Source organism: Hoplias malabaricus, chromosome 2, assembly GCF_029633855.1.
Source record: "Hoplias malabaricus isolate fHopMal1 chromosome 2, fHopMal1.hap1, whole genome shotgun sequence".
Classification (NCBI taxonomy): Eukaryota; Metazoa; Chordata; class Actinopteri; order Characiformes; family Erythrinidae; genus Hoplias; species Hoplias malabaricus.
This window is the reverse complement of record NC_089801.1, coordinates 29,828,442-29,840,496: the sequence shown is the minus strand read 5'-3', so window position 1 is coordinate 29,840,496 and position 12,055 is coordinate 29,828,442. Positions and strand designations below refer to the sequence as shown.

The 12,055-nt window shown below is 36.1% G+C and overlaps 1 protein-coding gene across 2 annotated transcripts in view; it reads right to left on the bottom strand.

The window, feature by feature from the left end:
• The window catches only part of LOC136679751 (ras-specific guanine nucleotide-releasing factor RalGPS1), a 144,378-nt gene that overhangs the window by 76,211 nt on the left and 56,112 nt on the right, over positions 1-12,055 (bottom strand). For both annotated transcript variants that reach the window (XM_066658424.1, XM_066658432.1), the window contains exon 8: positions 5,029-5,155. In XM_066658424.1, the coding sequence (XP_066514521.1) occupies positions 5,029-5,155 (127 nt within the window). The remainder of the gene's footprint in view (positions 1-5,028; positions 5,156-12,055) is intronic.

Below are 12,055 nucleotides of genomic sequence, written 5' to 3'. Positions count from 1 at the left end.
ATGTGGAGCTTTACTCTCTAGTGTGACAATATTTCAAAATAGTATTAATCCACTTAATACAAATAAGCACTGATAATTATAGCCATCAGTAAATCATCGCTTTATGAATATATTGGCCAAAATTGTAATTCAGATAAAACTAACCTGGCCCCTAGAAACCTGTACCTGAATTTTGAATCCCTTAATATTGACCATACATTTTTATATTCTGATCAGCTACAAGGGCATCTGACAAGGGGTGGGATGTATCAGGCAGTGAATGAACAGGCAGTTCTTGTTGTAGAAGGCCAATTGTAATAATCTGAGTGAGTTTATGAAGGACATATTGTGAAGGACATAATGTTTTGGTCAGAGCATCTTCAAAACAGCAGGTCTTGTGGGTTGTTCTGGGAATGCTGTGGTCAGCATGGCCACGTAGCACCCTACAAGGTTTGCCAGTTCAGAGATGCTCTGACCAAAACATGGCCATCATAACTAGGCCAAAAAAAAAAGCCCAGATCCCTATGCTTCCCCATTATTCCTGCTTCCACAAATTACCTTCAGGATGTGACTGTTGGCTTGCTGCCTAATATATCCCACCCTTTGACAAGTGTCATTATACCAAGATAACCAATATTATTCTTATCATATCTGTGGTTTTATTCTTGTGACTTCTCAGTGCATATCGGTCAGGCCCTAATCGGAAAATAGCAACTGTGTTTTTGCAGGTGAAGTGAGCTCTGAATGCCAGACAGTGACATGTACAGATGTATAGAGTAACAGTGAGAATATTTTTGTAATACAAGGCCTCAATGCCTTGTAAAATGTCTTCCAGACTTTTGCAATAAATTATGTACAGCCATGTTGTGGATCTTCTTTTCCTTTTACAGCTGTCATCAGTAAGCCTGTGATAATATGTCAGGTTTAACCCGATGTGTTGGGTCCATGACCTTCCCGTTACTGTGCTTTAAGTGAGTAGCTATGACTAGGTGAAAACACCAACATCAGAAACAAAGCGTAATGATAAAAAATACAGTGGTCTGCAGCTTAGTCTCTATGCCACATCTGTGTTATGCCACTAATTATGACAGAATATGATTCCACACAGTGAGAGCTGTCTTCAATTATCAGTGTTTATCAAGTCAATATGGTAAGTTTGATACGGTATATTAACATACATATCACATAGGTGCATTTTCCATCTGTTGTTCTGCATTCTTTATTAGTCCCAGTTAACCCGGTTCTTCAAATGGTCAGGATCCCCACTTTACCATCACAGAGCAGGAATTATTTGATATGATCTGACATGGCAGGATCAGACAGTGCAGTGCTGCTAGAGTTTTTTTAAACACCTCATTGTCACTGCTGGACTGAGGAGAGTCCACCAACCAAAAATATCCAACCAAAAGCATACTTTGACAACTGAAAAAAGTGTAAAAGAAATTTAAATGGTACAGCAACAGATTAGAGACAACAAATTTGCATTTACAAGGTGGACTGACAATGTTAATGTTTTAATACAGTGGACGAGGACTGTGTGCAATGTTTAAAATCTCCAATATCACTGCTGAGTCTGATCCACTTGTACCAATGCAACAGACATTAACACACAACCATGTAAGTGTCACTGAAACACTGAAAATTATCAACCTAAATATGATCTGCTCTGTGGTGGTCTTGTGGGGGTAATGTATACTGAAGAACAAGGCAAGCAAATATGTAGAGCAAAACAGAGCATTGCAATATATAATTTCACCTATGGGCTTCATCATCCCTGAATCCTACAAAAATATGATTAATTTAAATGTATTCTTTTTCTGTTTTTAATTGAAAAATAGTTTCTTAAAGAGTGGAAAAATGGAAAATTATTATCCATGGAATGATTAGAGTTATACAGCGTATTCCTTTAAGAATATTCAATTCAATCTGAAGACACTAAAGGCCCAAAAGGAGCCAAAGGCCTTTGTGATTAAAAGGAGATTGTCTAGTAGAAAATAAACCCATGAAGACATCACTCAATCCCTGGTCTGGTCATTTTCCTTTCATTCCCTCCTCACTCTGTGACAGTTATGAATGACAGTTTCCAAAAAGCAGAAAAATATATTCATAATAAATGACTGGAAAAGACATTAAGGATGGAAAAAATTGTAGAAAACGGGGTGGGGGATGGTCAGCACAATAAAGGGTTTTGGACGAACTACAGTTTAACGTTCAACATCTTGTGGTTTTAATGATACAAACGCCAGGATTATAGTATTTTGGTATTATGGTAAACTTCCAGGAGAAGCCAAACGCTTTTATTTCTAATGTAAGTCAATGCAAGGCGATATGTTTTAAATACATTCTGGAGCGTCTCTACTGGGCCATTTTTTATGCAGGTTTCATACAATGTAAAGGTAGTCTGCTGGGTTCAAATGATGTAAAGAAAAATGTATATAATGAACATTATGCTGTGATAATATGATGTTGAATTTTAATCAAAGCTGTTTTTTTGACAGTGACAAAATACTTTGTCTAATAAATGAGGCCACTGTAGGGTTAGGAGCTCATAGCTTTACCAGGCCACAATGGACAGTCATTTTAACCAAGTTTACAGTAAACAGAGGGCAGTCTCCATTGACTGCCAGTGAGGAAGAAGACAGAGTGGGCACTGAAGGAAGAACAGACATCCAACTGTTCAGGGAGAAGGGGCATATGGAGGCCATGCCATATGAATGCACATGTGTTTTGGGTAAATTTGGAATTTAACAACACAGATTCAATGAGGTAACATCAACTTGAATCAAACTGGAAGAGACAGACTGGAGAAGAATGTTAAATTGTGTAGAAAGAAAACAACAGTATTGTGCAAAGGTCAGAAATGCCCCTTGATGTTTTAAATTTCCTGTCAAAATGGACATTAAATACAAGTTTACATTTTTAATCACAAGCAAAAAAAAAAAAAGCCAAATACACTTACTAATGATCCCGAATTTAATAAAAGCATTCATCATTATACACAGCATAAATGTATCACAATTGCAGTTTAACATTTGCTTGAGTTAACAACTGAGGTCTTAAAGGGGATGTTCATGACTGTAATAATAAAAAAAGTCTTTATATAAAACTTAGAATATGTTTCCTAACCATTTGGTAGTTCTAGTCTGTTTATGTACTGAAAATCAGTCTAATGTGTTTACAAAACCTCAGTGTTTATAAATAAGTAAAAAAAAACTGCCTCGGTCCAGTATGCTAGGATTTCTCTCTCTCTGTTTAGGCATCTGGAGATGTTTTAGACAACGGAGTAATCTCCAAATGTTGGAAAGCACAAGCAAAGACGATAATTTGGCTTCATTACCGAGAGTGCTACAAAACCAATCAACTTGTGTTACCAAAGTGACTCTGTGGTAATTCAAACAGTGAATAAAAACTTACAGACAAGTAAATCTCCAGCCACATATCAACAACAGTCATTTTTACCCCTCAAACACACCATGGCACCTTAAAAGACGTGGTGCTTCTGAATGTGAACAACCAGAAAGAGCTGCGTTTTCTCACAATCCTAGATGTCCCCTTTAAAAATTAAAAAAGGAAATTAAATCTGTATTACTGTTGGACCTGATGGCTGTAAACAGTACCAATAAAGAAGTTGCAAATTAATGCATACTCATAAACTTTCATAAACTTTTGTTATGATCCACTATGATTCATAGTCATTTTCTTTAAGTGAGCTTCCATCTACTGGTGGCACTGCTTTTCTAAATCCAGAAGAGCAGTGTTGTAAAGTGTAGTGTGAGAACATTACATAGGGGAAAATAACTGCTGCTTTTAACCTTTTGGACATTAGGGTTAAGACTAGGTTCAGGTTTGGGTTTAGGGTTAAGGTAAGATTAGGAGTTGGGGGCTGATATTCGGCTGATATACGTAATATCAGTAATATTTGTGTACATCCATGAAGTGTAAACAGTATGTTATACACCTTTTACCAATATCAGGACTAGTCCTTTTCTTCTCTGTATTCAGACATGTAATCTATCTTATTTCAGTAACATCTTGATAAAAGATTTCCTTAAAAATTAATGGATAAACATAAACACTGAATAAACTATTGATTTTTGCCCAGGATTATTAGTCAGTACCGATGATGTTAGGTCTCAGAAACAATAACACAATTCTGGAAAGCACTAATAAATGTCCACTTTCTGATGCCATTGTATTTCTGTGAACACAACTTAATCAAGTGACTCACAGAATCAGGATGCAATGCTAACATGTAAACAACATCTTACTGGAAGACTTCAGATTTCATTCCAGAGTAAACACATGTTTTGGGTCCAGATGCCACTATGTGACTCATGATCAGCACCAATATGACCAAAGAAGCCAGAATAAACTCCTGTCTCAAAGACCTAGGGTTTAGAATAAATCTGTTAATCCAACTTAAATCTTCAAATTGTAACAAAAGCATATTCAAGCTGGAGAATGCCTATAGTTTATAGGCGGAAAATAAGCAATCCCTACGGACACAGGAAGCTCAGCTACACATCTGCAGAAAAGATGAAACAATAACACAATAACACTCACTTATGATTTTGAAAAATTCCTTTTTTTTCTAATTGTGTTAGGCAGAAAATGCAGCTAAGAGAGAGGAAAGTAGATAGGGAGAGAGGTAGAGAGAGAGAAGTCAAAATCCAACTTAAAACACACACACACACACACACACACACACACACACACACACACATACACACATACATACATACATACATACATACATACATACATATATATATATATATATATATATATATATATATATATATATATATATATATATATATATATATATATACACATATACACACCAGCCCAAACACAAAACCAAGGATAAAAATATGCTTCAGAAATGTATCAGCAGGATCTCAGCACAACTGAGAAGTCTGATATTTGGGATATTCACAAACTAAACCTCCTCCTGCTTTCTAGTGAATGTTCTTTTGTCAAAATAGGTTTATAAACTACAGAAAAAGAAAGGTTTTAATGAGAAATGTCTTTAAACAGTTGACTCACCCAGGTAGGGGATGCAGGGCACCATCTTGAGGGACCTGATGTACTCTCTCATTCGGGTGTAGTTCTCCTCCTTTGAGGTCAGATAATCAAGCTTCTCAAAAGTGGCCTTGTCCTTACGGCTGATGAGCTGCAAACAAGGAACAGATTCGGTCATTAAGCTACTGCTTTTATCTGCCACACACACACACACACACACACACACACACACTATATACATATTTTCATATATACACCTATCATTCCTTGTTTCTACTATCTTTGTCCATTTTATCAGTGCTGTTGCCAATACAGGTGCATTTCATAGTTCTACAATTAAACAATGTAATCTGACTTTTGTTCTGCATTCTTTTTGCCCTTTTCTTCTATGGTCAGGATATATTGTGTGTTGTACTGGTATTAATGGGTCAGACACAGCAGTGCTGCTAGTGATTTTATACTCCTCAGGGTCACTACTAGACTGAGTATAGTCCACCAACCAAAAATATCCAACCAAAAGCGTTCTGTGTCCACTGATAAAGAACCAGAGGACGACCAACACAAACTTGTGTGACATGCATTAAGTATCTCATTCATTTACCTTGCTGCAAATACCTTGCCTCCCCCTCCACCACTTCGAGAACCACTGGTAGAGACCAAGGCCAATGCCATAGGGCCTTTTGTGATTATATTTTAATAGTATAGAATTTCATAAGTGAAAATAATTGAATTTTTAGGGCTTTCCAGGAATTTCATCAAGAGATGAACAGGCAGTGTCCATCACAATGAAAGAAAGAAAGGGAAAGAGGGAGACACACAAGACAGAACAAGAGAAAGCATGGAGTTGGAACCAAATTTTTTGTCAAAGCAAATTCCTGACTTTTCAGGAAAACGTGTACAGTTCCCTCTAATATTTTAAGTGCTGAACAAGCTTTTTCCACTCCTGAATTACTGAGTTACCGCTCCCTTTTCTTTCTTTCTCTCTCTCTCTCTGTCTCCTTTGTGCATTCTCCTATTGCTTCTGTATGACACATATATGTGCTGAATATGTCTTCGTTCAAAGCCATCTCTTTCCAGTTCCAGTTTTTCTGCTGAGAATGTCTGAATACAGTAGCATGAGGCTCAATCAGTTACCCAAACACAGATTTCAAATACATTTCCACTTCCAGGGAGTGAATGTGCACAGCTGGAGAACTGCTGGAGAGAGGGATGACAGCAAAACACTGTGGCAGGACAGGAACACACATTTTGAACAAGCGGTCTTGTTTAAAATTGTTCGGCTACACTGACCTGCAGTTATTGCAATGGGATATTTATATCTTTATGCCAGTGTTGGTGCCTCACAATAGGCCTAGGCCTGGTGATGCTGAACAAATACACAGAGTTTTAAAATAACAAGCAAAAATGGTATGTATGAAAAGGACTATAAATTCATTTTTATTATTATTATTTATTTTATGGACAACATAACAGGTCAGTAGAAGAGACAGTTTCACTTACTGACTGCTTGATTTCATAAAAGACCCACAACAGAACAGGAGGAGCTAATAAAGCTCAGTTTGGCCAAAGTCATGTTATTTCATTTGGGTTTGTACCTTTGCTTGAAACATTATTGTAAAAAGAAGTAGTGTGAAGATATACCTTCTTTTCTATTCTACATGTTATAGCTCTGCCCCTCATTTTCCTGTATTACAAAATAACATAAAAAACATGTAAACAAAGACATCGATATGAAGCACCAAAGCTTCTCAAGGACTTCTAATAAGCACGGTATGTATTTTGGATCCTACTTACTGTTGAAATGTTGAAATGCCAGAAGACGCCTGTATGACAAACGCTATCTATTCAATGGTCTGGCAAAGCTAGGCTTCTTTTTAATATAGAATGAATCTCATCTACGTTGTGGGTACCTTATATAGAGGAGTAATTTTTTTTATATAAATATAATATAATCTTTGATACATCCAGTATTACTTCATTAAGAAGATGCTGTTACGTATACATGCATAAACATAACAATGCTGATGTTTAGAATTCTATTAGTTTTAATTATATAGTATATATGCTAGAAAATACATTTTTAAAAAAGTAAAAAAAAAAATAAAAGTAATATGCTTTCTTGTTGATTCATATTTGAGATATCCTTTGATGTTAAGATTGCAAAACATACTATTACCCCAAAAAGTAGAATATGACACTGTGATGTGTCTCAATATATAGAAAAGATTATGTGGAATTTTATTAAAACAAACTTTCACAGGATATTACCCATCAAGGTCCAGAACCAGGATCCTTCAGCGCTTGTAGTGGGACGTCCTGGCTAGGCCTTGTGCCCGCTCTTGCCACACATGCCCCAGACTTGACCTGGGACACACTCTGAATGGTTGCTTATAAAAATACACACACTCTCCTCTAACACTAACCTGTCTGAGAAACGTAGCTCAAAAGTTAAAGCTACAAGCTAAATAGAACAAGAGTTACTGGTCCAAAGAGTAAATAAGCAAGTATAGGACTAGGTTTGCAACCTAGGCTTTCTGCCTTAATGCTCTTGACATTTGCTAAAATGTGTACAGCTAGGTGTGTTATATATGGGATACAGCCAGGCCTCAGAATCTAGTTCCAGATGTCTGTCCACATGGATTATTTTGACACGGAGACAGTCATGGAAAAGTACAAGAAGTCTGTACTTAAATGAACACATGGGAACAGTATCAGGAACCTCATAAGTGGAAATACAGGGCCAAAATATATATGATAAAATTTTCTGCGTGGTAGTGTTCAGGCCATATCACACCTTCAAGCCTTCCAAGACAACCGAGTAAGATCTACATAGATAAATATATAAAAACAATACTTCCATTTCTTTTTTTGATTTATACACTTATTGGTAGGATTTTGGTCTATAATTTGGGTAATCAGATTTCTGGCTTTAGGTCAGACTGTCTAATTATTTTTAGCTTCATGTCTAGGCATTGTGCTGGACACCTATTATTCTTCCTTTCAAAGCAAACTAGGGCTGCATCTCAGTTGTGTATTCCGCACTAATACTATGCAGTATGTACTACTTACCTAGTTACCACTTACAACATATATTAGAAGTGGGAGTTCAGCAGAATAGTACACAAAATATTAACATACTACGACATGAACTGTTGCTATGACAACTCATGTCTATGAGACTCGTGTTTTTTTGTTTTGTTTTGTTTTGTTTTTTCAAAAACAAAAAAAGAAATTCTCTCCACACTGCATAGTGCACAGTATAGATCCTAAACTAATGATTACTACAATAAATACTGCATTTTACCTTATAATACAACTTCTTATATTCTATGTAAGCTTCACATCCACTGTGCAACATTTAGTGCATTGTCAGTGTGTAGTATTATTAATTTTATAATGTGTGAACTGCAGTATGTAGGGAGTAGGGCATTATTTAGAACAGAGCCAAATTCACTCCAAGCATGAGAAGCTCCTCCATTTCCATTTCCCATGGGACAATGGTGTCCATCACTACTATACTCAAAAATCAACTGGTTCTAAATGTGCATTTATGTGCATGTATATACGTGTGTGTATAGCTAGCAACTACACTAAAAAAAATCATAGCAACTAACAATTCCAAAGCATTATCAAACCTAAAATATTGGATACTGTATTCTAAAGGACACAGTAGAGTTCTCTGCACCTTTGCCTACTCAGCACAACAAACCTGCCAAGCCAAATAGGCCCATGGTTCAGACTCATCGCATCACCTCATCATCTCCCCTCTCCCTTCTTTCTCATTAAAAAGCAGTCTCATTGGTCATGGCATGAGCTCATGGAAGCTGAGAACTCATTGGTTTATAAGACACGGGGGCCAATGCCTACATCTTGTACACATTAACAGCAGTAAAAACCTGCATTCAAATATGCATTACAGCGCTAAACACGCTAAGAGGTCTGAGCTTTCAGTGTCTTGGTGTGAGTTAGACTATAGTATATGCATGTACGTGTCTCACACACACACACATTATATATATATATATATATATATATATATAAGCCTTGGCCCTTTCATCACTGGGAGATTGGCAGTTTGATCGCAGTGATGCATCAGCCATCCATGGTCAGAAGTCCAAGAGAGGTGTTAGTGTTCTCCTCCAAGCATGTTGAACTATCCATTGGAGTTCTCTTTGCAGCAGTTTGTAAAGAAGTGGTTTTTGGCTTATTACTTTACAGTAAAGCATCAAACTATAGGCATGAGGCCCACTTTGTTTAATATTCAGTCATAAATCTGTCAGATGTAAATTGAGCGAGATGCAGCACGTGGAAAAGTTGAATCCAGAAAAGTGGGGGGCCATGATATTTCAAAATCTTCCAACACAGAGCACTTGCATTCTGTCCATTTTATGACGTCATCCAACAGAACAGCTTCATAGCCATACTCTCTCAAGGAAACTTTCAATGGCTCAGTTCATGGACAGCAAATGGACTATGGTCCATTTCTGGACTATGTCATTTCTGGACAATGTTTTTATGACAAATCTGGCAATGTACAGCACATTTGAACTTCATTAGAGTAATGTGCCTTAAACCATGTGCACTGAACAGGTGCTCTGAATTTCATTCCACAAGTCAGTCGAAATAGTCACGTAACCATATGAATGCACGAATAGTAATTCTATTAAAAATTATATATAATGTATAAACAAACCTGGTCTTTTGAGGTGTGTTGCATTCCACTGAATATTACTGTATCCTATAAATCACAAGCTCATTTAGTAGTGAACATGTGAATATTGTTATATTTACGCTACAAGAAAGTTAACACTCCTGCATATTGAAATGATATTCAGCTTAAATCTACTACAAAACATAGTAATATAAAAACACCAACTATTCAAAATGTAACCTTATATTACTGTACATAGCTTGCATTTATATTAGAATTCATCAGACTCGTTGCGTTGTTAGGGCTTATGAGAAAGAATGTGTGTGTGAGTAAATCTTAGAGACAAAGAGCATTGGATAAGTGCACTACAGCATGAATAACAGAAAACTCTTCTAAAAGAGATAGTAATTTCCTTTATTTCCTAAACAGGCAGCGCTGACAGGCTTGCCATATATCACTCATCACTGATGGAACTTTTTTCCAAGAGTGTAAATGGGTAAATATGCTTTTGTAGCTGCAGACGAAAAATTTTATAGTGGAATTTTCAACTAGGCGAACAACAGTAATGAAACAAAACATGAACCTCCATAGTTTAGAGCCAAAGTTACATTAGCAAAAAAAATGTATGTATATTTTCTTTCCCAAAAGAAACTGATGGTAATGATTTGAAATAATGGAAAGGAACACGAAAATGAACAATGTCAGCAGCGGTTTGACTGTTGGCTGAGAAATCAGAAAGATTCTGTGTAGAATTAACTGTGTGTGGCAAGTACTTCATTAAGGTGGAAAGTGTGATTAAGAAAGTCTAGACATATTGCTATAATTGGATCATCTAACAGAGCATAGCTCATGATTATACTGGACTATTATAATGACCCAGTGAGTGGTCAAAACCTACAGGAAACACAAACTCATGCACAGACACACAGTCATTTTAAGGATTCCTCAGGTATCACACAGAAAGTGGAGGGAAAAAAAGAAAATGTTTCAAACGCCCTGCCCCTAAGCTACTGGAAATACAAATACAGTCAGTTGACTTCAGCTATTCAATGTTTTTCTGTAAGTCTGACTTTCAGGAAGGTACATACAAATTTTATTAAACATTTCTAGAATCTCAGCCAGTGTTGAGGAAGTTGCTGGATTACTCATTACTTGCTGGAAAAAGATTAGTAATATTATTTCTTCCATGTTACTCTGTAAAATGTTCAGTGCTATGACATTCACTACTAGCAAATGAATAGCCCTGTTGAGTATTTTATTTAAAAATATTTTGACATTCACAGCAATTTGCATGCCCTAAAATATCATTCTGTTCTTTCTACATAATACCTTATAAGTTTAAAAGTAAATGATTATTAGGTATAAAAACAAGGTTTAAAGACATACTTTTTTGGCAACATATAATTGTAATTTAAATTTCAAATTAAAAAAAATGTTGTTTGTAAACACAAAAAGTAAACACATTTATTTTATATAGGTAAATATACACATACAGGTCAAATATTAGCCCTATAACAGACTGATGCAATTAATCACCTTTTATTTTTAAATGATTTGACACACCCCAGTAGCCTATATATCTTTTTTTCCAATAATTTAAATTAGGCTAATATATAGAAATGCTGCACTAATGATTCAGAATGTGCCATATATAAAACAACATGATTTAACTAGGAAAGTACAAACTTTACAAAAAATACAAGTATTTTTTCAAAGGACTACTGTGAGAAGGCTCTCAGAGTACTTAATTTAGTACTGAGCTTCAATAATCTCTCAAGTTCCCAAACAAATTAAACACTTTAAACCATTTTCGCAAATAGCAGAACAGGTTTAAAACATTGGAAAATGTACTTTAAGGATGCTATTTTGCTGGAAATGTAGTGGAACAAATGGTATACCCCATTACATGCCTCACAAATGCTGGTTGTGTTGCAGCCCCTGGAGAATCACCTTGAAAATTACACAAAATTAGCAGTGGTGGGAAAGAGTGACATGAAGGAGTCTGGTAGGAAAAGCTCCTCTTCCATCATTACCAGTAAGAGCAGGGCAGCAGGATTAGTGGAAACTATTGCTACCCTGAGCTCAGGGCCAATCCTGAACACAGCTGCAAGCGGTTAACCTTAAACCTCTGAGATTTAGCTGCTCAGTCTACACGCTCTTCATTAAGGACCTGGCATTTTTTTACAACAGCAATGATCAAGATAAATAAGGGAGTTACGTAATATTTTTATGAATGAACATGATACAAACACATGGGAAATTTCTTCAAAATGTGCTTGTGATCCTGACATAACACTGAATAAGACAACAGACATGTGTGAGTTGTCATAAAACACTGTAATTTTTGTGGCTTTATATAAATTGTCATTAAAGACTCGTATATGCTTCATGCAGCCTTTG